Raw genomic sequence first — 27,793 nt, 5'->3', positions numbered from 1 at the left:
CTACTATTTTGGGGTCACTTATTAAGTGTCAGCCATTGTGCAAAGCACCACATAGACATCATCTGATTTATTCCTCACAAAAACTCTTTGAAGTATTATTATATTATCACCATGCCCATCTTATAAATGAGAAAACCAAGGCACTGATTAAGTAACTTGCTCAAGAAGACAGATCATAAATACAGGGGTTGAGCTTGGAACCAGGTCTAGCTGAGGGTAGAAGCCAAATCTTTAACTTCTGTAACATGCAGTTTCCTTTTACAGTAAATAGCATAGAGCTGGGCCCTGATGACTCCCTAATAAATATAATCAACAATGCTCTATTTTGGTTACTGCCTTTTGAAATTTTACTTATTAACCATCTTTTTTTTTTTTTTAAATGGCATAAAGAACTAAGTATGGCTAAGTATTACTTCATTTTAGGAATACCCTCAAATCCTTGAGACTAGGAAAAATTCAGAAAGATCTTAGGTTGGTATACACAATCATGAAAAGTATCTATTTCCTCCCTATTTTATTTAAACAAAATTTAGAGACTCCAGCAACACCACTGTTTTTTGTCTCTAACGGCCACAGGGCAAATAATCTAAACTTTTTGAATGAATGCTCTAGAGAGCCAGACCCTTTTCCTCTTTCCTACTTGAAAAAACAACTCTTTAAAAACATTAAACAGCAGGTTTTAGTTCAGTATACAACACTAGGTTTTCACACTATGGCAGAGATTCTGCATTTGAATTCTGATTCTAGTGCTATTCATCTACTACTACCTAGCAGCAGAACCTTCATCTAGTTACTACTCTCTCAGAATCTCAGTTCTACTTTTCTTAAGATGATTCCCCTGAAACAGACAATTAGTAAAATCCATTTCATTTACCACTGAGATTCTTTAATAAACAACTGAACTTCTTTTATCTTTCCCTAGTGAGTTAGGATCACAAGAAATCATTAATATTCAATACAAACCCCCATCAAGGCTTCGGGATGCCCGTTTGCTTGCTGTACGCTCAAAGTGTGGGGCAGGCCTGTCAATCAGGGCACTAGCTTGCCTGGTCTGCGCCTGAGTCCGGCCGCTGTATCGAAATTTGGATCCCAGTGCAAGAAATTTGCTTTTAGGAAGGGTGTCTGTAGATGTCAATCTAGGGGGGAAAAACATAATTATATGTATTACTTCACTCTAATGAGACTGGGAGAATAAAGACAAAAATCATGAATTAATCTCATTGTTTCCTTACAGTTACTAAGACAGAGTTCCAAACAAGCAATCATTCTTTTAATTCTATGTCATTTCTCAAAGCAACATGTATAATTTAACAGTGGCCTATATTAATAATATCATCATATATCCCTATAGAAAGGGCCTTATGGTTTTCAAAATGTTTTTATAGCACTGTAATATTTTCATTACATCCATGTAATATTTTCATCATTTTACAGATATAAGAAACTGAACTTCCAGAAAGAAGTTACTGCTTTAAGCTCACATAGCTGGCAAAAGATTGGGCAATAACAGGGTCCAAGCCCAGAGCACTTTTTCCACTCTATTAAAATAACTTTATCAAATGCACTCCAAACTCAATTAGCGCCTGTTAAGCTATTTAATAGGTTATTTGGTGTATGTATTGCAGTTAGGAACCCCATCTTCTTTCTGTGCTATATCCTCTAATTCTTTTGCCAAGGCATTTACTGCACTGACCTAAAACAATCTATGTGCTAGTCTCCACTACAAGGCTGTGGGCTCTCTATGGGTAAAGGATAAAGACTATGATTTATTTACCTTTGTGTTTTCACTCCTGGCATAATGCCTGCCATGAATTTGCCATTCAGTAAGTGTTTGCTGAATAAATACATAAATTGCTACATCAAATACTACCAAAAAGAGAGTACTTTTTCATTTTGGGATAGTTTATTTTAATTCAGCAAATATTTACTTTCTTTTGTGTGATGAAGAATCGCATATTGATATATTCTTTTATTTTCATAAAACATATTTAAACATGCTGTCCTACAACTGAGAGAGAGAGAGAGAGAATGCAAGCACACATAAGTGGGAGGAGGGGCAAAGGAAGAGAATCTCAAGCAGACTCCTTGCTGAGTGTGGAACCCACCATGGGACTCGATCTCACAACCCATGAGATCATGACCTGAGCCAAAACCAGCAGTTGGATGCTCAACCAACTGAGCCATCCAGGCACCCTCCACCCTTACTCTTTTTAAAAACTCCATTTTCTTGGTTTGATTTTTAAAGAAAAGGATGATAAAAAACATAAAGAAATACCTCAATGCCAATAATTAAGATTCCTTAATTGATTATGAAGTGTACCTTCATATTTATTCTGAAATGAGAATTAAAATGTTCTTTTCCCTGACACTTCTTCCTGTCTACTGTGCTATAGTGCTAAGTATGATACGAAAACACAAATAGAAGCAAAAGATATTATAGTCATCTCTCTTGAGATCCATTCATAAAGATCCAAGTTTATTTACAAATAACATGACATGAGATCTGGGATTTGCTTCGAAATACTCTGGGAAGGAGTGGGAGGAATGGGTAAGGATATAGATGAAACAAGATTGGCCTTAGGATGATAATATTGAGGCTGGGTGTGGGTACAAGGGTAGTTCATTACACCACTGTCTTTACTATGACCATGTATGCAATTTACAATAATAAAGAATTTTTTTCTTTACAAGGTAAGCTGACAGTAACTAGCTAGCTCTCCTTTCAGTGCAGGTGGTTACTTGTCTACAGTCTGTCTTCTCTGCGAGATTAACTGTTTCCTCAGGACAGGGACTGGAACTATCTTGTGGTATACTCTCACTGCCTACTATAGTGCCTACACAAAGGATAAGTACAAAGAAAATGTCTGATAGATGAATACAAGGGGTAAATGATGCGGCCTCTTGAAAAGCAGAGCACAGAGGGCCCTGGGTGGCTCAGTCATTAAGCATCTGCCTTCAGCTCACATCATGATCCCAGGGTCCTAGGATAAAGCCCCACATTGGGCTCTCTGCTCAGTGGGGAGCCTGCTTCTCCCTCTCTGTGTTCCCTCTCTCGCTGTCTCTCTCTCTGTCAAATAAATAAATAAAACCTTAAAAAAAGAAAAGAAAAGCAGAGTAGAGCAGATGAAACTTTCTCCTATTTTCTAATTATCTGATACAATTGGGTTTCAAAGACAGTTCTCCATGCCTCTTTTCTCGGGTTGATTAGAGCCAAGATAATGATCCGCTTCCTACCTTTCACCTTCTAATATAACAGCCCTACAGAAAGTAGTTAAGTACAGCTTCAAGAAATTCCATGTGGAGGTAAGTCAGGGTACTTCCCCCTCACAGACTGATCTTAGCTCCAGTTAGGATGATCACAGAGCCCCTAGTAAACACAGATTCCTTTTCCTCCCTTCTATTCTCCTTCTACCACACACAGAAAGGTGCTCTGGGAATGGTAGGGCATATTTTTCAATCTGAGGGAGGAGAACTGGATTTATTTTATGTTGCTTAAAATGATCTCACCTGAGCTAAACAAAAGAATGCTAGCCATACAAAGAACGGAATTTCAATAGCAGATTTAAAATAGAAACATGCATAAATAACTTATCCCTGAAAAAAACTTAAGTGAGAAGAATACCTGAAAAATGTGTGATGTTCTACGCAGACTTTCCATAATTTCTTAGCTGCTCGGTAACTGGGAAGTTTGAATCCAATGGTACTCTCATACTGTTCTTGCTATAAAAACGCGAATAAACATGAAACATGATTATTTGACTAAAGTGATCCAGTACCAGAGAAATATGCTGTAACAGAAGAGGACTTATAAATGAAAAGAATGTTACTGCTAGTCTAAGAAATTGAAATTTTTCAACTGAAATTGAAAATTTTCATTTGAAATTTTTTCCTACTTACCAAAAGAGATCTACTCACTTTAGGTGGCTTTTTCCACAACAGAGAAGCCAGGAAATTCATCATATATTATTTATGCATCTTATTTGCATATTTATATGCATCTGAACCCACTCCCCCTACAGACACACACCACACACACACATACGCTATACATTTTTCTGAGACATAATTAAGTGACCTTTTGACTGTCCAGACATTAGTCTTCCTTGGTCATTGTCTACATTTCGGATATTTGACTACAATATAATCAGGGAATGGGATAACATGATTCCTTCAATCAATCAATATTATTATGCAACTGTTTTTTGTAATAGGAGCTAAAGATTTTGGCTCAAACAAGATCCCTGAATTATTAAATGTTTTCTCTTTTTTCTCCTTTGACTGACCACTAATTTATCTGGAGACCTCTTTGACTAAAGCAAATCATAACCTGCCAAGGACATGAGAAACACTGTCTTGTTAGTGTTTTGCCTCTTTGTTTCTAACTTAAGCATACTTTATAAGGAAAGAAATTGACATTTAAATATTTATATTTAGTGCCTATTATTACCAATAATACTATGATTAGATAGTATCATCCACATTTTACACACAAAGAAACTAAGATCAGAGAGGTTATTTGCCCAGTCTCTTAGCTATCAAGTGGCAGACCCAGATTTTCATGGTTTCATGGTTTCTACTATACCATACTACTACTATATAGTGTAGATATAACATTCCACATCTCAATACCGTATTATTGTTCCTAATTGCTTTCTTCAATAAGAATTCTGTGTTTTAGTACCTATAATATAGTTGACATTCAAAAAAACCAAGGACTTCCTTTTATCGTATTTATTTGTCTGTGTGTATGTGGGTGTGTAAATTTTCTGCCTTCCCACATTAAAATATTAAGATTGGTTAGGGATGAACTATTTTGTTCATTATTATATTCCTAGACGCTAGAATAGTGCCTGGCACAAAGAAAGTCCTCAATCAATAAATATTTGGTGACCAAATGCCTCTTAGATTTGAAACTTTTGAGGGAAGACATTGACTCCTCTTTGCCAGGCACAGGTAAATAATGATGATATTAAATAAATGCCTCATTGAGCTTATCTAAGATTTTTAAGGCTGCACATCCAGTATTTCCAAGCTAAATAACAAGCCATTTTCCACCAGTAGATGGTGATACACACACAAAAAAAGCCTCATTACATTAGTGCATTCTTTCTCTTTTATAGCTGTCATCTCATTTGATCTTCAAATCAACTATGACAGAGAAGGGATTATCCCACTCGAATGATAAGGAAGCTGAGCCCTAGATCTTTCCTGGATATTTTGGTTAGTAGTGGCAGAGACAGAGGAGGAGCTAGAACTTTTTAAAATTCCTACTTAAATAATTTTCTGCTGTGCCATGATGATTCCTTACTGTAAAAGTTAAGTTTGGTCAGCATTACTATGTCCTAAATCTTGAACACCAACTAATAACTGAGTTGCCTGGATGAGGTGAATATCTAGAACTTGACCTAGAATACATTCTTAGTAACCACTAGAAGCTACACATACAAATAAATCTTAATTACATGAGGTAAGGCGTTGGTAGTACAAAATATGAGTATCTTAACTCCACAACTTAAAAATCTCCTGCTACTTAATTTATAAATATTTATATATATATTTTTCCCATCAAGATTTTACCTGCAGTAAATAAGGAACAAGTTTACCAATCCAAGATTCACTTCTGGCCATGGTATATTTACTTATATACAGAGAAATGTCCAGAAGAACAATAGTAAGGAAGACAAGAAGCATTATGGGGCTGATTAATTTAGAGAACAGAATGCCCAGCTCCTGAACAGTTAGCTACAGAAAGACATCCTAGATGACATAATAAGAAAAGCAAGAATGAAGAGATGTTTCCAACACGGTCCATGCTTGGTTCAAGAGGAAAGAAGTATAAATGCTGTACCTCTCCAGGACGGATCTTGATGAAAAAGCTGCTACGTTTGTAAGAAATCTTCAGCACTTTGGGCCAAGGGAAGCGGTTAATTCTCAGCTTATCTTTATAAACCAGAAGGCCACTAGAGCAGACACCTAGGATGATATCCACTCCTTCCAAGTCCTGAAAAAGAAAAGTGTCAGCAGTTCAGTCTTCAGCACAGTGCTCAACACACAGCTTGACTATTATTTGATAATCTGAAGATATCGATAACCAAAAACACTTAAAAGCATATATGGAAAAGTAAAGGTTAACCTTATAATCATAATCCATGGGACTACTGAGTCCATGTAAAAACGTTACCATACCACTGTGAGTGAACACCTGCTCTTCTCTTGTCCAAGAAACATGGATGTACACATCTTACCCCCTAAAGGTACTAACTCCTAGAAGGAGCAACCCCTTAGAGCCACGATGAAATGTCATTGGGCTTTCACCTCATGTAACCTTATAACACTTTTCCTATAAAACTGAGCCTATGTATCCACTAAAAAGGTGTTCCTTAATAATCCAACAAGAAGGGGGCATCTGGGTGGCCCAGTTGGTTAAGCAACTGCCTTCGGCTCAGGTCATGATCCTGGAATCCCAGAATCGAGTCCCACATCAGACTCCCTGCTCAGTGGGCAGTCTGCTTCTCCCTCTGACCTCTCCCCGTCATGCTCTCTCTCACTTGCTCTCTCAAATAAATAAATAAAACCTTCAAAAAAATAATCCAACAAGAGACATTCATCTGCTTTTACCATGCTTGTCTGCATATGAAAATTCTAGGGTAAACATTCATGTTCTCATTTTGGTCTCCCAGTCCTAAAGTACTCAAACCTGTCACTATCATATAGTCAGTAAATAATTACTATGGTAACTATAGTAGCTATCTACATCCTATACCTGTAGGTTTAAGTCCATAGACCACATGACTTCTGGAGGCTAGGGCTGAGGACTATGTCTACTACCTAATATGCATGCACAATCATAATTTTTTAACGATAATATGTTCATCCAAAAATCATAAGGAGTTGACCTTATTCCTGTATAAACTCAATATGAATCTCAGACTCTCATAATTATTGACATTAAGTATATTAAATTATAAATATTATACCAAAGTCAAGAAGAAACAGCAAGATAAAGCCACATTTCTATGCCTCCTTAGTAATTTTTAAAAATTAAATATATTATAGTAGTAATCATATGGGTCTGCAAATAAGGAAAATAAAACCCAGAGTTAAATGTTTCTCGACTATTCCTTTTCCCAAATTGACTATAGAGAAACGTGTTAGTGTCTATATGTATTATGTACAAACATAAGAGAAGTAAAAATTATTAACAGCTCTAACTCAATGACTATATAATTGAGAATTAAGATGCCCTCTTAAGTTCTTAAAGCCTGGGGGTACAACTATATCTCTCCCTTAATAATATGTTTTAGAGAAACAATTTGGTTTACATTTGGGAAAGGAACAAGCTGCTTGACTTCTTCATCTATTCCTGATAATTTGCATCGACATCAGCCTACAGCAGGAATTGAGAAGGAAAACCAAACAATTTCAGTTCCGATTTTTCTACCATCTACTTCAGAGATTCACAGAGGCACCCACACCAAAACAATCCAAAGCAACATTTTAAGAAAAACAACTAACATGCAATGAAATTTTATTAGATTTAACAGAATCTAAAAAAGGAAGAATCTTCAGGTATCAACTTCAGGGTAGGAGACTGAATGCTCACTACCTTCTAGTCTATGATAGGTAAAATAATCGCTTGGTAGGAATTCAGAATAAAGGACATTCAAACATCTGGTGTGTGATTGGACTAATAGGACCTTTCACGGTGTAGGCCTGAAATAATTGCTATGGTAGCTAGGGGCCCATTCCATCTTAGAAAAGCTCTGACATGTTAGGCAATTTGTCAAACTATGCTGAATAGCATTTCCCTGTAATTCCCATTTTACTAACTCTAGTTTTATATCTGGAGCCATAGTAAAAATCGTTCCAATACACAAAGACAGGTTTTATGTCATCCCTAAACTTTCTCTTCTATGGGATAAGTATCCCTAACCCTTTGTTTTCTCACTGGACATGGTTTTGAGTCCTCTCGTCATACACCCTAGTTAAGTTCCTCTAAATGAACCTCACACACACCATGTGGCCACACACACCCCACCCCTGCCGCCTCTTCAGTAGGTGAAGATGAGAGAAGTCATGCAACTTCCCTTAAGTTTATTCTGTTACGTTGTACTGGGCGGAACTAGGATTAAAGCTCAAGTTTCTAATCCCTAGCCCAACAGTTTCCAAATGAACCACTGTGGTTCATCCTATGTGCATCAGAATCCCCTGGAGAGCTTGTGAAATCAGATTGCTAGGCTCTGCCTGCAGCATTTCTGATTCATTAAACCTGGGATGGGGCTTGAAATGTGCATTATTAGTTTTTTCTTTTCCTTTTTCTTTTCTTCTTCTTCTTCTTTTTTTTTTTTTAAACTTGTCTTTTAGTTTTATTAGCGAGACTGGGAGAGGGATGGCATTTCTAGCAAGTTCCTGGATGATCCTAAATGCTGTCTTAGGAGACCATACTTTGAGAACCACTACCTTAGGCCAACAAATGGCTCTCAGATTCAGGTGTGAATGAGAGTAATTTGACATGTTCATTCGACTTGGAGCTCTAGTGTCTTGTCCTGTGTAATTCAGTAAATCTGGGAGGACCTTCAGAATCTGCATACTTAATAAATGCTCCAGCAATTCTGATGTAGGTGATGTTAGTTGTGAAACATGCCTAGATGCTACTTTGTATTTTCGAATGCATCTGCATTTTAGGAAAATAGCGCTTCTTCTGCTATAGGTGAAATATCTTTGATCCTTATAGGGGCTTCAATGTGAAACTTCATGCTGACAGTGGAACTGCAAAGGGGCAATTCAAATTATACACTTAAAATTCTAACAAGAACTATCTCTTCTGAATGTTTTATAATACCCCAGATAAAAGTTGGCAACAAGTATTATATGACCCAGATCTGACACATGTATATTAATAAAGGCCAAAGATATCATTCATTACCTTTGCTTTATGAAGGTCAACACCATACATAGATAACTTTTTGGCATTCTCAAGAAATTCCAGATCAGCTTGAGCTGGAGTCATGGACCTTTGGTAGAATAAAAATTAGAAATTCAGCATCACAATGCCAGCTTTTATAATAATAACATTTGTATATTAATTGCACTTTATATAAACCACATACACACATAAAAACCAAATATGGATACATTTCATAGTCCTAAAAGTAAAATATTAGGGAAAAGAATTCTTATCACTACCTGTTTCTAAATCATTGAAATATGTCTGAATTAAAAGAGATCTTGGAGAAAAGCAAAGCCACCAAAAAAACTATGAGAAAAAAGGTTTTAAAAAATATCCCGCTAAACAATGTCCTTAAAGCTGCCTCAGCACCATCAGCTCTACCCCTCCCTCTCCTGAGTCTTTTTCTCTAACACACACAATCTCCTCCCACTAATTTTTCTTGCCAAGGAGGTGACCAAATTAAATCCTCTGAGGGCATGGTACAATTTAAAATATCCTCTTAGCTGCCTTTTTCTTTCCATACTCCTGAATTATTATGGAAATTAAACAGGAGGGCAGCTGAAGTTACTTAACTGGAGACTCTTAATGGGGGCAGGCTTGATGAAAAGAAATCTTCTGGTAACAGATGGTGTCCTGCCCACTAATCTAAACAAAATAAATTGGTTAATAGAAGCATGTAGATAATGGGGCTGCTTTCTCTGTTATTAAGACATCTTCATTACTAGGCACATAATGAATTGGATTTGTTTGAAAACAATCAGTCTCACTGTCTAAATGCTCACTGTGATGGTCTTTCCTTCTCCTTTATAACTTTCCCCACTTTTGAGAAGTGCTCATGACCTGTTATGTTGAGATCTGAAGAAAAAGATATCACTCTCGTGCTGCACAATTCAGGCCAATCAAATCTAACTTCATACTAACAATAATGCTGCCACACCCCCAAAGAAAAACGGTGTAAATGCCTGTTTCTCAGAGGACTGCCTTAAACTAAACAAAGCAGCAGTGGCCTATTCATTTAACAGAAGAAAGTCTCTTCTAAACCCATCTGTCTTTACCCTCATTAAAAAGAACAAAATGTTCCTTGGAACAACAACCAAAATCTCAGGAGACAGTCTGCAGATTTGTTAATGACTCAGCCTCCCCAAATAAACTTTCTTTTCTACAAGCACTAAATCATCACACCTGAGTTCTATTTTGTAGTCTAAAATTGAACACACACAAAAAAAGGAGAATGGGAAAATTAACACAAATGCAAGACTGTGTATTCTAGTCACTAAAAACATCTCAGGAATGGGGCACCTGGGTGGCTCAGTCCGTTGAACCACCAACTCTTGGTTTCAGCTCAGGTCATGATCCTATGGTCCTGGGATTGAACCCAGTGATGGGTTTTGCCCTCAGCCTGGAGTCAGCTTGCGATTCTCACTCTGCCTCTGACCCTTCTTTCTTTCTCTCCCTCTTTTTCAAATAAATAAAATCCTTTTTTTAAAAAAGCATCTCAAGAAAGTTTTATAGGTTCTTTTTTTTCTCCATATAAAGTTATATACTTTTCTAGTTAAGGTTACTTCCAACCATTTTATAGTTTTTGTTATTGTTACTATTATCAATGGCTTCAATTTTAGGATTTTGAAGGTTGAATGGGGCTCAAAGATTATAGAATCCAACACTTTGATTTTGCTCATGAAGAAATAAGGCCCTGAGGGACCACACAGTCATGGGCAAGTTGTGACTCTTAAGTTTAAGGCAGCAGGCTTTAGTCAGGACTTCAAGTCATGTTACTCATGCTGGAATCATGCCTCCTGCACCTAAGAGTACTGACCTGGCGTCTCCCTCAATCTCCGATCTATAAAGTAGGATCCATGATAATACCTAATTCCAGAGACTAAGATAGGCAATCACTTTTTTTATCCTTGCTGAATGAATGAATGTGACTAAGTAGGATAAAATGAGATAATGGTTGTGAAAGTGCTCTGCAAAATATAAATATTTATTATTATTGCAACTTTAGGTTTCTTTTATAAAATGTTTTAATAATTCTTTTTTAATAGAATTTTTTATAAAATAAATTTTATAACAATTTATTTGAGAGTGAGAGTGTGTGTGAGCAGGGGCAGTGGGGGCAGAGGGAGAGGAGAGAATTCCAAGCAGACTCACCACTGAGTGCGGAGCCGACTCAGGGATCAACCCTATGATCCTGAGATCATGATCTGAGCCAAAATCAAGGGTCACCCATTCAACTGACTGAGCCACCCAGGCACCCCTGAAACTTTAAGTTTCTGATGATAGTACAGTGGAACATCTATACAAAATTCATAAAAGAGAAAAATTTTGATCACCTGAACATAAAGACAAATTTTAAAGCATTATATGTGGAAATCACGAGAAAATCTTTTCTATAGTTACTCCTCCAACCGTAAAGGACATTAACGGCACAAATTTAAATACAGGCTTAAGCTTCAAACTATGTATTTAAACGCCTCTCTAACTAAGCATGCTTTAAAATTATGCTAAAGGCAGGAATACCTGACTGGCTCAGTTGAAAGAGCATGCAACTCTTGATCTCGGGGTCATGAGATCAAGCCCCACGTTGGATGGAGTTTACTTAAATAACTATGTATTTTAAATACATACATACATACATAAGATTGTATAGAGGGCAGGTAGTAAGATCTTTAACTTTAAAACTATTAATTTCTTTGTCAGTTGAAAATAATACTTACATTTGAAGTTTGTCTGATGTTTAAAACATGCTTAACCTTAGAAGTTACCTACAATGCAAATCATTTTTTCCTCAACTACCTGAGAGCAAGCTGTTAACCTGATGACCCACGGCTCCCAACACTTCAATGTGTAATTCCTACAAACAAGGACAGTCTCCTATATAACCTTAATACCACCAGGAAAAGCAGGGAATAATTTTTAATACATTACAGCTATCCAATCCTCAGATCTCACTCAGGCTTAGCCAGTTGTTTAAAAAACGTTCTGTATAGTAGAAAGGCCCAGTTTAGTTAGCATCATGAGTTTTATTTCATTCATGTCTCTGGTCTTATTCAGTCTGGAGCAGTTCCTTAATCTTTCTTTGACTTTCATAATCTTGACCTTTTGAGGATGACAGGCCAGTTATTCTACAGAATGCACCTCAGTTTGGGTCTGATGTTTCTCCATGAGTTGATTCAGGTCTTGCATCTTCAAGAAGAATAGCACAGAAGTGGCTCTGTGTTCTCACTGTCCCCTACCAGGTGGTAGGCACACAATTTCACTTTGTGCCTTCATGTATGATGCTCGTTTGATCACTGATGTCTGCCAGGCTTCTCTTCTGTGAAATTCCTCTTTATCTCTTTGTAATAAATAACCATTTCATGGAAACATATATGACTTTTATAATCAGAAAAAGCTTCCTGAAACAACCACCCCATGCGGATGGCCTCTCCCCGATGCAGGCCTTACCCCCACATGGATGCCCTTCGCAATCTGCTCTCCCTCTGGTAACTACCACCCCATGCCCACACACGACTACCCTCTGTGCATGTTTGAGCTCTGACTCCTCATGCCAGGCTGGCCCCCTAGGAATACTCTCTTCACCCTGCTTAGACCCCAGTATCCCCAGCCAATCTGCCTCTCTGCATGCATGACTACCTTGCTCTACCCTACCTAATGGCAAAACAAAATTGTTTCAGAAAGCTTTTTCTGATCATAAAAATCATATACATTCATTGTATAAGCACATGATGAGGGGAGAGAATCTCTCATAACCCATTATGAACAGAACTGTATGTGTAAATATAATGCATATATTTTACAAATTTAGTAACACAAATTATTTTCAACTTAAAATTTTAAAGAACATGATTTTGCCTAGATTTTCCAAGATTCTTAAAGTATAATAAACTAGCTGGGAGGAGGTTAGATACCTTTAAGCCACTAAGAATTTATTCAGTACCACCTAATAATTTACTACTTAAAAGCTTACAAAAGTAACCAGAGAGCTCTGGCACTGGTTAACTCTTGCTCATTAAAAAGAGAAGTTAAAACAAAGTTTCTCTGTTTTTATTTTGAGCAAGGGGGGTCCGGATACAGAGCCATTCAGTGAGTTCCAATATTATGTGACAGCCTTTTAATAATGTTTGTTACATCCCCTAATTAAGGACTGAGATTTCAAATAATTAAGTGGGGACAACTGACAAGTTTACATACTTTCCTACTACCCATAAATGGAGGGCAATTAATTTTAAGGCTTGATTTGCTAGTATAAATTTACAGTGTTAATTATAACTTCAAAGTCTCTATCTGGGCAAAGGGCCACTAACTAAGGGTTCGGTGTACGTAGGCGGTCTTCTATTTATCTGAGAATAGGGTGGTATTTGCTTGTACTTTCCAATGCATAGTAAAATGCTTCTGCCTCAGCAGAAGTTTCTCTGGATTAGTTAAAATACCATGTTGTTGGACATAATTAAATTTTCCATTTGGCTTTCTGTTTATAAATGATGCCAATCTTCCCCAAAAGCAGCAAGTAAATTCCAAGATGTCAGAGCTCTACATTTTCTAGTCATGGAGATCCATTTTGCTTAATTTCTATCCATATACCTATTAGAATTTCAACTGGACCATATTCACCTGTCTTTTGAGATCATTTCACTTATTTGGGTTTAAATTCTATTTAAAGTTGCCAAAAAATAGTTCTCTAAACCCATTCACATACATCACTTGTAAAATGGGGTTAAGAATTATTATCCTAGCAAATACTCTCACCATGTACTAGGCACTATGTGAAGCATTTCACATTTTTAACAATCACAAAATTCATATCATTACCCTTATTTTTCAGATGAGAAAACTGAAAATTAGAGAGCTTAACTCATTTAGTGAAAATCAAAAAGTTAATAAGGAATGGAGCCTGTTAGGTTATGGACATTGGGGAGGATATGTGCTATGGTGAGTGCTGTGAAATGTGTAAACCTGACAATTCACAGACCTGTACCCCTGGAGCAAAAAATACATTATATGTTAATAAAAATAAGAAATGAAATCTGAATTCAAAGTACAAAAAAACTAATTCCAGAGCCTATGCTTCTATCTCACAGTGGTTCTCAAACTTTTTGACCTTAGGATCCTTTCACTCTCTTAACAATTGCTGAGGCCTCCAAAGATCTTTTCTTTATGTGGGTTATATCTATCAATACTTACTACATTAGAAATTAAAACTAAGAAATTTTAAAAATATTTATGAAATCTTTAAAGACTAACAATAAGTTCATATTTTAATATTCATAACTTTTTTGTGTGAAAAATAACAATATTTTCCCAAAAGACAATTAAAAAAAAAAAAGGTTAGCTGGATTCTCCTAATGCAGACTAACATAACTGAGGGTGCTACTAACTCAAGGCCAACATCAGATATTCATGTTAATAAGCTAAGGAAGCCTGTAAAATTTAGTGTTAGCAAGTCCCTCAATTAACCATGGGATGTATAGTAGGAAGAAACACAAATTATTCTGCCACTTTAAATATTAGCCAACATTTATTGAATTTTGACAATGTATAAGACACTGTATTAAGTTTTTCCACAGGGACTCCTGGGTGTCTCTGTTGCTTAAGTGTCTGCCTTTGGCTCAGGTAATGATCCCGGGTTCTAGGACTGAGTACCCACACTGGGCTCCTTGCTCAGCGGGGAGCCTGCTTCTCCCTTTGCCTGTTGCTTCCCTTGCTTGTGCCTGAGTTCTCTCTATATAACAAATAATAAAATCTTTTTTTAAAAAAGTTTCTCCACATAATACCTTTTCTAGTCCTATTGATTGCCCTATTTCCTCTGAGGTAGTAAGTTCCATCAGAGATATAAGGAACCTGAGGCTCAGAGAGATTAAGTGAGTAACTCAAGGTCACAAGGCCAGGACCAAGCAGTGCCAAGATCTCAACCCAGGTCAGTCTGACCATATGTCCTTGCTTTTGATCACTTTGTTATGACACCACTCAATATCACCAATTATTTCCATGGAAAAAAGGATTGAATTTAATAAAGACTTTTCAAAATACCCTCGGGGGTTTCATGGGTCCTCTGGAGTCTATCCATGTACACAGATCTTAAGAACCCCTACTTTAAGGATCTTAAAGTACCTAATACAGTATAATAAGTTAAAAATCTGAAAAAAAAAAAAAAAAGTAAAGCAAAAAAAAAAAAAAAGTAAAGCAACAACAGCATTTATTGAGCACCTACTGTATGCCAGACAATGCTTAGTGCTTTACATCTATTACCTCATTTAGTTTTCACCCTTCAACTACACCTGTTACTCTGAGGAGAAAACTGAGGTTTGGAGGGGTTAACGGACTTGCTCAAAGTTGAACAGTGGAGGGGCTTGAGCTGACTCTACAGCACCACATCCCCTCTAAGGCAAACACTGAATCAAAACCAGGCCAACGGTTTAAACTTCTTTCCAAAACAAACACAGAAAAAAACCTGGAGACATATTTACCTGTATGACTTATGGAGTTCCATGACCTTCTCTTCAAGCTCCTTGGTCTGATTTGGGGCCAGTTTAAAATCACTAACATAATCGGCACCGTGAAGTTCTGGGTCATAGTCTCCCAACTCAGACTGGATGGTGTAAGAACCTAATAATGCTAAGGTTGCAAAGGAACAAGGCAGATGTCCTGCAACTATGTCCTGTCGAAGCTGAAGGCATAAATAATATCTACAGCCAAAAGAGAGAAAATGTTACCATGTCAGCAACAATAAAAACAAAATATAGAGAAAGAGGAAGAAGGGGGATGAGAAGGATGGAAGGAGGGAGAAAAACAGGAGATATTAAATTAAAAAACAAGAGAGATTAAATAATATTAATAACTATTCGATCTACGTTGTGGCTATATGATTGTTCATCAGATTATTTTTCTTTTCTGTGTGCTTAAAATTTTTCTATGTAAAACATTATAAACAACAACAATAACCACTCTGTAATTATGTTGGACTCATGTCCAGAAGGCAATTTAGAAAAAGGAAGTCGCTAAGAGAGGAGATCTTAAAAGTTCTCATCACCAGGAAAAAATTTTTGTAATTATGTATGACGATGGTTGTGAACTAGACTGAACTAGACTTATTGTGGTGATCATTTCATAATATATGCAAATATTGAATCATTATGTTGTACACCTGAGATTAATATAATGCCATTTATATCTCAAGAAAAAGGAAGAAAGAAAAGAGGTAAGGTTGGGAAAAGTCCAAAGGAGGTAAAGAAATTAATATTTTATAGAGTACATTAAGTACCATATACACATAAATTATCTCAAATACTTTTCACGAAAAAACTTGTGAAGTGTGTATATAATTACCAGATTACAGATAGAGGGCAGCTTCAAAGACTAAGCTTGCTCAATGTCATACGGTCATAAAGGTCATTTGGTTCCAAAACTGGATTTTTTCTATCACACTGCTGTGCCAAACATGTAGATACTGTCCTTCATATATAAAGATGACATTATTGACACATTTTTACTAAGGTATGACCAGTTTCAGTTCTTTTGCCTTCAAGATAGGCTAAGTGGCATATAGCCTTCCACACACTATCATCTTGTAAGACTGATTCCATCCATGTGCTACTTCATTGGGAATTCAAACTGGGGTTAAAACTGTTCTGTAGAATGAATTCAGTGCACCTACATTAAGTTAGACACTCATCTCTGTCAATTTCATGTTTACATCTATGATCCTGACCTCCTTAGCATTTTTTCTAGCTGAGTTGACCCATATAGACTCTTTTACCAAACAGGAAAGCTGGGAGATATGATAAAATTTAAAATTCCTGTATTGATTAGAATTATACCCTTGTTTTGACCATAATAAGATGTTGAATAATGTAGGTATCAACAATCGCTTTTGCTATCTATGATTAGTCACTACAGGCATTTTTTTTTTTTAAAGGAATGCCAATCAAATCACAAGGATCTTAAACTCCTCTCAAATGTAGGTAATTGGCAAAGAATTTTAGGGATCTGTTTTGTTTTATACATAACCTCAATGAAGAAAGACAAATAAGAAGCAACTCTAAAGACAAATATTACCTGAGAAAAAGAAACAACCAAAACAATTTTTTTTCAGGCAGAGATGGAATCCCAACCTCAAGCATGTGCTATAGATTAACCAGACAAAGAATAATTTTTTTTAAATTTCACCATACCTCACAATCAGACTTAGACTGTAAACTTAGTAAACTAGAGTTTACTTGGGCTATTCCCTTATTTGAGAGATCTGAAAACTGACGTACAGAGACTGTATATATGTCTGTGTCAGACAGTGGACAGCAAAATCAGAATCAGAAAGCAGTTTCTCAGCAACCAACAATTCCATTTAACAAACATTTGCCAAGCACCTAAGTGTATAAGCATCCATGCAAGGTGTTATGGATATGTACACTAGCACTCTTTATAACAGACTGCTTTTCCACTTTTTAAAAATTAATATTTATATAGAATCCAGTAAAACCCACTTTCCTAAAATCAGGAAGTTGTTTTCAAAGAGTACAAGATTTGTTTCATAAATTAAGTGGGCTTAAACCAGAAGAGACTCCTAATCTCAGGAAACAAACTGAGGGTTGCTGGAGGGGATGGGGATAGGAAGGATGGGGTGGCTGGGTGATGGACATTGGGGAGGGTATGTGCTATGGTGAGTGTTGCGAATTGTGTAAAACTGATGAATCACAGACCTGTACCCCTAAACAAATAATATATTACATGTTAATAAAAAAATTTTTAAATAAATTTAAAATTTTTTTTAAATAGTGAGGAAGATTCAGTTCATGAGGATTATGTACCTAATCATACACTTTGAGAGATAAGAAGAAATAATAATACACACATATATACACACATAAAATAATAATAATTCAGACTTCAGAACTGTAACAGAAAACATGGTAAGGAATGAGTATTAAAAAGAAAGTAGTAGAGCTATTTTATCACGTATATTTTTGTCTTGCCCTTTGGAGTGTGTGTGGTTTATAGGTGCCCTGTGCACAGCTTGGCATAGCACCCATGATAAGAAAGTTTAATTTCCCTGCCAATTTCCTCCAGGCACGTCACAGATACATAAGGCTTTTAGGCTCACTTATTTGCAAACCTGCCTTGAAGTGACCAGATGCTTTCCATCCTAACAGCACTTCATTTTTTTTCAGTTCTAAATAAAAAAATTCCTAGAGCTTATGATAATGAGAATTACTTGTATAGTTAACTATTAATACATTATTTACCTTGTTATATCTTCTGTTAACTGTGCTGGGTCAGGTGGATAAAATTTTACATTAAATGTGAAATTCCAGGGGACACCTGTAAAAGTAAACACAAAAAGAATTGTATGCTTATGGCTAAGTTTTTGATTGTTAGAAGTACCTAAAACATTCAGTTTTCTTTTCCTGAGGTTTTTAAAATATTTTCATGCTTTGTGGGGAAAAAATCTGATTTTTATTAAAGAAAGAAAAAGTTATTGAGAACCATTTAAGAGAGTTTGAAAGTGATTTTTTTTTCCTCTTTGAGCTCTGTATTAAGTAACTGATATAAAAAGCTTAATAACACCCAGAATTGGTGGGGAAAAAAAACAATTACCATCGCTGATACAGGTTTAAGTTGGCACAATGCTAAGGAGAACAATTTGACAACATCTTTCAAAGCATAAAACATATATATTCTTTCATCTCCCAATTCTATTTCCAAAAATGTGTCTATACATATGCTTAAATGTGGTCAGAAATGTATAAGATATTGTTCGTAATAGCAAATGACTAGAGACAACCTAAATATATATTTATTTAGCAAGAGAAGATATATTTCCAAGACAAAGTGTCAGGTGAAAAAAAAATATCAAGGTCAAGAACAGTTCATACAGAAAGGAACTATAAAGGGCACATGGGTGGCACAGTTGGTTAAATGTCTGACTCTTGGTTTCAGCTCAGGTCATGATCTCAGGGTCATGAGATGGAGCCCCTTATTGAGCTCCTTGCTCAGCATGGAGTCTGCTTGGGATTCTCTCCCTCTTCCTTCTCCTGTGCCCCTCCCCTCGCTTGTGCTCACTTTCTCTCAAATAATCTTTCAAAGAATAAAATGAAAATTTTAAAAAGGCAACCATAAATATTGGAGGGTAAGAAGAAGTATATGTTAGGGTATGATTATATATGCATAGACAATCCCTATAAGGATATGTATTAAATCAGTTATAGTTGTTGGGAAACTAGGAAAGGGAACTTTTAGATAGGAAAATGGAGAAGATCGGGGAAATAGATTGGAGACCTATTTTCACTGTATATTCTTTTATACCATTTGAATTTTGTACATGTACTACTTATTAAATATAAATATATAACTTTTTTAAGGGATAATCTCTGTCTCCTTCCACTAAAATGCAAATTACTAGGCATAAGAACTTTTCTGTTTTATTTAGTGTGCATCCCTAGTGTCCAAAACAGTGCTTCGAAGATCATAGATGCTCAAGAAATATTTGTTGAGGGGCGCCTAGGTGGCTCAGTGGGTTAAAGCCTCTGCCTTCAGCTCAGGTCATGATCCCAGAGTCTTGGGATCAAGCCCCACATTGGGCTTTCTGCTCAGCAGGGAGCCTGCTTCTCCATATCCCTCTCTGCCTGCCTCTCTACCTACTTGTGATCTCTGTCTGTCAAAGAAATAAATAAAACATTAAAAAAAAGAAGAAGAAGTATTTGTTGAGCGAATGAATGAAATAAAGTAACTGATCTCACAGCATTGTTGTGAATGTCATCTGAGGCTGCTATAGCTCTGGCAGGGGGCGGTTACTAATGTATTAAAATTATCCATTAATCCAGATTTACCAATGACCTTATGTTACCAGACCTAATCAAATGAAAACAAACAAACAAACAAACAAAAAAAAAAAACCTGTATTCTGGTTCAATTTTTCTCTCCATTTAACCCCAAACAAGGAAGTTTAACTGTATTAGAAATAACCATATCAGGGCACCTGCGTGGCTCAGTGGGTTAAAGCCTCTGCCTTCAGCTCAGGTCATGATTTCAGGGTCCTAGGATCAAACCCTGAATGGGGCTCTCTGCTCAGCAGGGAGCCTGTTTCCCTTCCTCTCTCTCTGCCTGCCTCTGCCTACTTGTGATCTGTCAATAAAATAAGTAAGATCTTTAAAAATAAAAAAAAGAAATAAACATATCTAAACAGAATGTTTCAATTATTAACTCTTACTTTTGTTAACAGCAATTGTAAGAAGGAGAACCCAAATTTTGAGTTCCCATTCTTTTCCATGTAAGAGATACAGGTTGTCATATTGCTAATGAAGACATTCAGGTTCACTGCAAGCTAGCTCAGGGTTCAATGCAATAGAGAGACTAAAAAAGCTAATCACTTGGAATTTTTAAAATTATTAAAGTTAAGATTTAGTCAGTGACTGTTTCTAGAATAGGATACATATAATTAGTAATACCTTATGGAGAATATTTAGTGGGGGAAAAAAGGTGGCTGGAAAAGTTCTTAAAAAAAATCTTAACATTAAAATTTCTTCCTTTTAACTCAGCAACATGTCAGTGACATTCCCACCAAAGTGCATAACCTGAATATTCATGGGCCATGAAAAAAATCAGACACGCTCAAAGTGACCACTTAAAAATTAACTATCTGGACTCTTCAAAACTATCAATGTTATAAAATACGTTAGGGGTGCCTGGGTGGCTCAGTCGTTAAGTGTCTGCCTTCAGCTCAGGTCACGATCCCAGAGTACTGGGATCGAGCCCCATGTTGGGCTTCCCACTCAGTAGGAAGCCTGCTTCTCCCTCTCCCACTCCCCCTGCTTGTGTTCTCTCTCTTGCTGTGTTTCTCTCTGTCAAATAAATAAACAGAATTTTTAAATAAATAAATAAATAACTTTAAAGACTCAGGAACTGTTCCAGATCAAAAACAGCTAAAGAGATGTACCAACTAAATGCAAAATAGCACCATAGATTTTCTTTCACTATACAGAAAATTATTTGGACAACTGATAAGGTCTGTAGGTTACAGTGTTGCTTCAATGTTAATTTCCTGCTTTTAATAACTGTATTATAGCTATATAAGAAAATTCCTACTTTTTAGGATATTTTAGGGGTGGAGAGGGATAGAGAAGGTAAAGGACTTCTTGCTTTTGCTCTGCATATTCCAGAAAGAGGTAGAAGTGGATAGCCACACTGAGTAGGGGAGATCTGTCTTATTCACAGCCAAGAGAATTAAGCTGGGAGGAGAGGGAGAGAGAGATTGATAAACCTCCCAAGGAGATTCAAATGAATAAATGGGTCTGAGGGAAATTTCAGAAAAACAGCAAAAGCAATACTATCTATAGAATATAGGTAAGGGTATATGAGAAATAAATAAATAAAAACATGGACTAAATCACCCCAAATTCATGAAAATAGATTTCTTTGGCTAGGGAGAAAAGAGGACAGGATTAGGAAGAAAACAAAAAAGACACAACTTACCAGTACTGTCCTATTTTAAGTTGAAAGCATTAACACATGTTAAGTCTGGGTGACGTGTACATGGGTTATTTGTTACATTAGCCTCCATACTTTTCTGTGTGTTTTTAATATGGAAAAAATCCTTCTAGTGAATATATATTTCAATTTTAGATGTTCATTTTTTTATTCTACTTTTAAGAATTTACCTATAGGAACATACATGTGTATGCACTTATATGTTATATGAGTGAACCTGAACTTATATAAATGTTCACTGTAACCTTGTTTGTAACAGCAAACTACTGAGAATAACCCAAAATGTCCATCAAAAGGTCTGCTTATATATATATATTGTGCTACAACTATGTAATCAAAGAAAATTTTTAGACAAACAAAATAAATTTACATGTGTTGATATGAAGAATACTCCAAATTATGTTAAATAAAAAATATTTGTTGCATATTTATATTAAATACATATTATATCTATTTAATCTATTTATGTAAAATATACATAGTAAAATACAATATGCATGTAAAACACATGTATTAAATACATATTTATATTATAATATGTGTCTATGTACACTCAGAACATCTCTGGAAAGAACCCAAGGAATTAAAGGATGGGGTAGAAGGGAGATTTACCTTACATTAGATTCATCGGTATCTTTTAATTTTATTCCACATATTTATATCACCTACTTAAACAAATTTTTAACTATATATAGCATACACAATGCATATATAATATAATGCAATACATAATATATAATATATAACAGTCCCCCCCCTTATCCATGGTTTCACTTTCCCATGGTCAACAACAATCTGGAAACAGATGATCTTCCTGACCTAAGACTAAGCCACAATGCCTGCGTCATTCACCTCTCTTCATCTCATCACACAGGCATTTTATCACATCACATTATCATAAGAGAGGTGAGTACAGTCCAGTAAGATATTCTGAGAGAGAGACCACATTTTATTACAGTATTATTGTTATAACAGTTCTATTTTATTTTAAGTTATTGTTGTTAATCTCTTACTGTGCCCAATTTATAAATTGAGCTTTAACAAGATACACACGTATAAGAAAAAACACAGTATATATAGGGTTTGGTACTATCTACAATTTCAGGCACCCACTGGGGGACCTGGAACATATCTCCTAGGGACAAGGTGGGGGCAAGAATCCTATAAAGCATAATTCTTCTTTTCAAAGGCAAAACTTATATATGCCTAGAAAAAGTCTTGTAGCTTATACCAACTTAACAGTGATTGTATCTAGAGGATAGAATTTAGGGACCTTTTACTTTCTCCATGATATATTTCCACAATATTTAAAATTTTCACAATGGGTTTATAAGATGTGTGTGAAGAAAAATAGTTTTTTAAAAAAACAAAATTCTTCTCTTTGGCCTAATGAAATGTTTACATTTTGATTCCTTAATTCAGTTTGTGCTACAGACGAGGTTTTCCTTTCCCATGTTACAGAAAGGGTTTTTATTATTTTGTAAAGTTTTTTAAAATGACAAACGCTGGTTCTTTTTCTTAGCAAGACTTTTTTCCGTAGCCAGAGATATAATCTACTAGATATTCTTCTCCACTCATCATAAATTCTGCTTTAACTTTTCTCCCTAACCAGTCTTCTTGTATAATCATTTATTCCTAAGTAATATTGAATATTAAAACAATTTTCATTGACAGGGATCTGGAGTTATGTTTTTCTTGTCATGCCTCAAATATTCCAAAAATGTATTGCTATTACTTACATTTTATTTTATTTTTTATTTTTTAAATTTTTTATTATTTATTTGTTTGTTTGTTTTTTGCTCTGACTTGCATTTTAAAACAACATTTTATAGTATGGAGAGCTGCCAGTCCAAAGGAATATTTTGCCTTTCTATCTCAAGGAATATAAATTATAAATAGGGTCTAAAAGAAAACATTTCACTACAGCAAGCTTGTTAAGAAACAAATGAGGGACGCCTGGGTGGCTCAGTTGGTTAAGTGGCTGCCTTCGGCTCAGGTCATGATCCCAGCGTCCTGGGATCGAGTCCCACATCAGGCTCCTTGCTCAGCAGGGAGTCTGCTTCTCCCTCTGCCTCTGCCTGCCACTCTGTCTGCCTGTGTTCACGCTCTCTCTCTCTCTCTCTGACAAATAAATAAAAAAATCTTTAAAAAAAAAAAAAAAAAAAAAAGAAACAAATGAAAAATAAAATCTGTTTTCAGGAGATAGAGCTAAAACTTACTAACCATGATAAATAACCTTTAGTGCAGTTCCTGAAAATTTCCTTAAAAATAAACCAAACCAAAAAGACATTAAGTTGTAAACAAGAGAAAAAGAATCTCTACCCCTTACCTAGCCCTTTGGGCCTAGAGCTACAAAATACTAATCTGCACTTTATTCGACCTAGAAATATTTATCTCAGGAGAGCAGTCTGAGCAGGGGTACAACAGTAATATATACCAGAGGGCTTAGCATTAGAAGAAAAGTCACAATGTCAGAGGGCCATTGGCAAGGAATTCTCATTTTTCTACTAACAGAAGAACTAGTTGGAAGAAGATTGTTGAAAATGGACGAAAAGAACTACAGAGAAAAAAACATGAAGAAAGTTAGAATGCAACTGTCCAGAACAATTTAAAAGGACCAAGACCAGGCAGCAAACTCCTTTGAGAACTGACTCCCATATCCTTTTTCTCTTCTCATCTTTGTTCTTCTCAAACTTGTTTTTCTCAACCATTCCAATCTTCCCCAATTTTGCCTAGTTGTAAAGAAAAAAATATCAAGATCTGCCCTACATCTCAATAGTGTCCACCTCTGCTGTAACTTCTGTCATGGAATCTCCTCCTTCCAAGGGAAGGTTTTATCTCAATTTCAGAGCCACCTGCCAAAGCCCAGGATTCTAAAGTGACTCATAGCCAGAAAAAGGTGAAAATCCTCTGACCTACTAAAAGAAAGAAAGACCTATAGAAAGGGCTATATTCACTTACCACGAACCTGCTTTTTTATTTCTTTGGCAGAATCCAGCCATGTCTGTAAAAAGAAGAAAAGGCATTCACACACAGCTCCAAAACACACAAACCACAGAGTACCACAGCAGGATTACTGGCCATTTTCAAATAGATTCTCTAGGTCAAATCAACATTTCTGATATTCTCTGCACTAATTTCACACAGCATAGTAAATGTGAGCAGAGAAACAGGGGGCCAGACAGTTAAAATTGAATCCTACCTCCACTACTTCCTAGCTGAGTCATTTTATACATCTCTGTATCTGTTTTCGCATCTACTAGAGGAAATTAAAATGAGACACTAGTAGTAGTGACTATCTCATAGGCTTATTGTGAAGATGAAATTCGTTAATATATGTGAATCTTTTATTAGACAAGAAATGCTAAATAAGCATTTGCTATTTTTATCATTCTATAAAGAGTAGTAGAGATATAACCAGGATTAATAAACATCACCCAGATCTTATTCTTCCCTCCAACTCTGCCCTCCAATCTCATTTAAGTTTTCTATGTCAACACAGCATCTGGTACATGTTTCATACTCAGTTAATATTTACTGGATGAGTGATTATATTGTTTTCCCTGACTACTCTTGCCCACGCTAACTCTCCTTTTACTGTTTACCAACCCCACTTAGAGTCTACATGCCATTAGTGGAAGGCTCTTCAATTCATGGTGGACCATGAAAAATAATGGCACTTGGAAAGAGCCTCACCATTAACATCTTTTGCAGGCTCCTTTGGAAATGTTTAAAGACAGTAATTCCTAAATTAAATTGTTTAAAATATTTTTATTGATATAAGAGACATAAAGAAACATACCTTAAACATAATTGTATAGATCAATAACTAATCAAAGTGAACACATGAGTTTAACATCATCAGCATCCAGCAACCCTTCTCCTGCTTCCTCCCAATCCCTCTCCATTCCATCTTCCTAAAGGTTTAAAACTAAATTTTAATGATATTTAGAAAAGGAGAGTAAAGTACCCCTCCTCATCCTCTATCAAAAAAGACAAAAAGCACAAAGTTACGATTCTATCTTCCCTGCCCAAGAAATGAACTTGAATTCCACAATCTTATATTTGATTATATACTACTTTAACTGTTTTATTAAGGTAGTCATCATAAGAGACAATAAGTATGACAGGGAGGATTAATTACTTTTTCTGTTCCCTTTCCCCACAATTAACACAGAAGATTAAGACGTGTTAAAAATATACCACTTAATATAAAAGTGTTCCTTAGAATAAAAACTAAGCACACGTTTGTTTAAGCCCAGTCAGAAAAGCAGTAACCCTCATTTCTCATTATGATTAAAGAACTTTAAGTTATTGTAGGTCCAAAGGCAAAGGAAAACTTCAAAAGTACCAATTAGTAAGTTTCATGGAAACTCTGAGAATCATCATTTATACCACGCAACCCAGAAGTCTTAACAAAGACTACTTCTTACCACTTTGGAATGAAACATCTCTCACCATAATGAGGCAACTCTATATTTTCCACTTTTATAGAGAAATCCCCCAAGGTAACCTGAAGCTACCAAGATTCTTACAGGGATTTTTCAGCCTTTCTATGACTCTGCAGCTAGAATTCCCACCAATTTGACATAAAGAGGGCAAACCCAGATTTGTATCAGTCACATGTGACTCCACAGTATAAGTGACCTTACCAAACAAATTATTATGGCATCAGTATCTAGACCTCCAAATCCAAATAAAAATAAATGTGTACAAGATAATAAAAATCAATGTGTACAGAATAGGTACTTTTATGCTCAATTTAAATGATTCACTTGACAGCATTTCATTTAGCCAACAGACATTTGAGGAGCGACCCCATGTACTAGGCAATGTAGTTTCAAAAGAGGATTCAAAAATAGTACTTGTCCTCAAGGAGATGTCAGTCTAATGGAAGAGGTGGATTGTGAACAATTGATTCGTTCATTCTAGGTGTGAAAATGAGGATGACAGTGAGGTGTGAGAGCGCTATGAGGAGGGTGTTCTAGGAGCACAGAGGATGTGCACCAAAATGGATTGGGGATAAGAGACAGTTGGGTAATAATTTCCAAGAGAATATTTGGGAGACCTAAACCTCATCTTCATGGACAAACAGGTTAGCCAGGCAAAACAGAAGAGGGAGTAAATAAAAAGGCACAGGTTATAAGAGAACATGATACTCAATTGCTACATGTAGGTGAGCATAGTTGGAACACAGAGGTGAGGAGGGGAAATACAAAACAAAGAGAATAGTAAAGGTCAGATCATGGGGGACACAGTATTTCACAGGAAGAAACTTGGACTTTATCAAGTTCCAGACAAGGGGAAGCCACTGAAGGATTTAAAATACAGGAGTGATGTGAATTAGAGGAAGCCGGACTGTAAAAAGGGAGACGAAATGAGGGGTTGCGTTGAGAATGATGATTGTGGTGCAAAAGAGAATAATGGTTATGGGTATAGGCTTGGAAGGCAGACAATCTTGAGTTCTAATCCTGTCTCAACTTCTCTACCATTTACTAGCTGTGTAACATTATATAAGATCATCTAAGTCTCAATTTTCTCATATATAAAATTGGGATAAAATTACCCTCCTCAGGGAGCCTGGGTGGCTCAGTCAGTTACCCGTCCAGCTCTTGGTTTCAGCTCAGGTCATGACCTTGGGGTCCTGGAATCAAGCCCCACACTGAGCTCCCTGCTCAGTGTGGAGTCAGCTTGAGGATTATCTATCTCTGTTCCTCCCTCCTCTCTCTCTCTCTCTCTAAAATAAATAAATAAATCCTTTTAAAAAATCTACTCCTCACAGAGTTTTTATGGATTAAATTATTTGATGTATATAAAAAGCACATAACCAGCACTCAATAAATTGTGCTGATACTGATCCTCTAAACGACTTGATAGGATGAAGTCTTTGGTACAGAAAAGAAAGATGTGCATTAAAAGACATATACCAGAATGTTCTTAGCAGCAGTATTCTTAAGAGCCCAAACTATATACAAGCCAAACAGCCATCAATAGTAGAATACATACAGTGTGGTATAGTCAAACAATGAACTTTTACACAACCTGAGAAGGAATGATCTATTGCTATTCACAACATGGATGAATCTCAAAACCACAACTGAACAAAATAAAAGAAGCCAGACCTAAAAGAATATATGCATAATTTCATTTTTACAACACAGTTTAAAAAGCTAATTTTTTAAAGTTAGTAACAAGTTAGGCAAAGCTAACTTGTTGTGATAGATGTCAGGAAGACATTTGTTACTTTTAATGCATAGGGTGGGAGTAGTGATTGTTAGGGGATGGAGGGAGGGGGTGGGAAGGGGCACTAAGGGGATTCTGGAGTCCTGGTAATATTTATTTTCTTAACCTTCTGGGTATTTA

The 27,793-nt window shown here is 36.1% G+C and overlaps 1 protein-coding gene across 25 annotated transcripts in view; it reads right to left on the bottom strand.

The window, feature by feature from the left end:
* EPB41 (erythrocyte membrane protein band 4.1) overlaps nt 1-27,793 on the bottom strand; it is a 199,325-nt gene that overhangs the window by 61,586 nt on the left and 109,946 nt on the right. For all 25 annotated transcript variants that reach the window (XM_059136905.1, XM_059136891.1, XM_059136886.1 and 22 more), the window contains exons 5-11: nt 24,392-24,434; nt 18,190-18,265; nt 15,418-15,636; nt 8,927-9,014; nt 5,849-6,001; nt 3,623-3,720; nt 964-1,136 (exon numbers count right to left, since the gene is read on the bottom strand). In XM_059136905.1, coding sequence (XP_058992888.1) covers nt 964-1,136; nt 3,623-3,720; nt 5,849-6,001; nt 8,927-9,014; nt 15,418-15,636; nt 18,190-18,265; nt 24,392-24,434 — 850 coding nt within the window. The remainder of the gene's footprint in view (nt 1-963; nt 1,137-3,622; nt 3,721-5,848; nt 6,002-8,926; nt 9,015-15,417; nt 15,637-18,189; nt 18,266-24,391; nt 24,435-27,793) is intronic.

This window comes from Mustela lutreola, chromosome 10 (assembly GCF_030435805.1).
Source record: "Mustela lutreola isolate mMusLut2 chromosome 10, mMusLut2.pri, whole genome shotgun sequence".
NCBI lineage: Eukaryota > Metazoa > Chordata > Mammalia > Carnivora > Mustelidae > Mustela > Mustela lutreola.
This window is presented reverse-complemented; position numbering and strand designations above follow the sequence as displayed.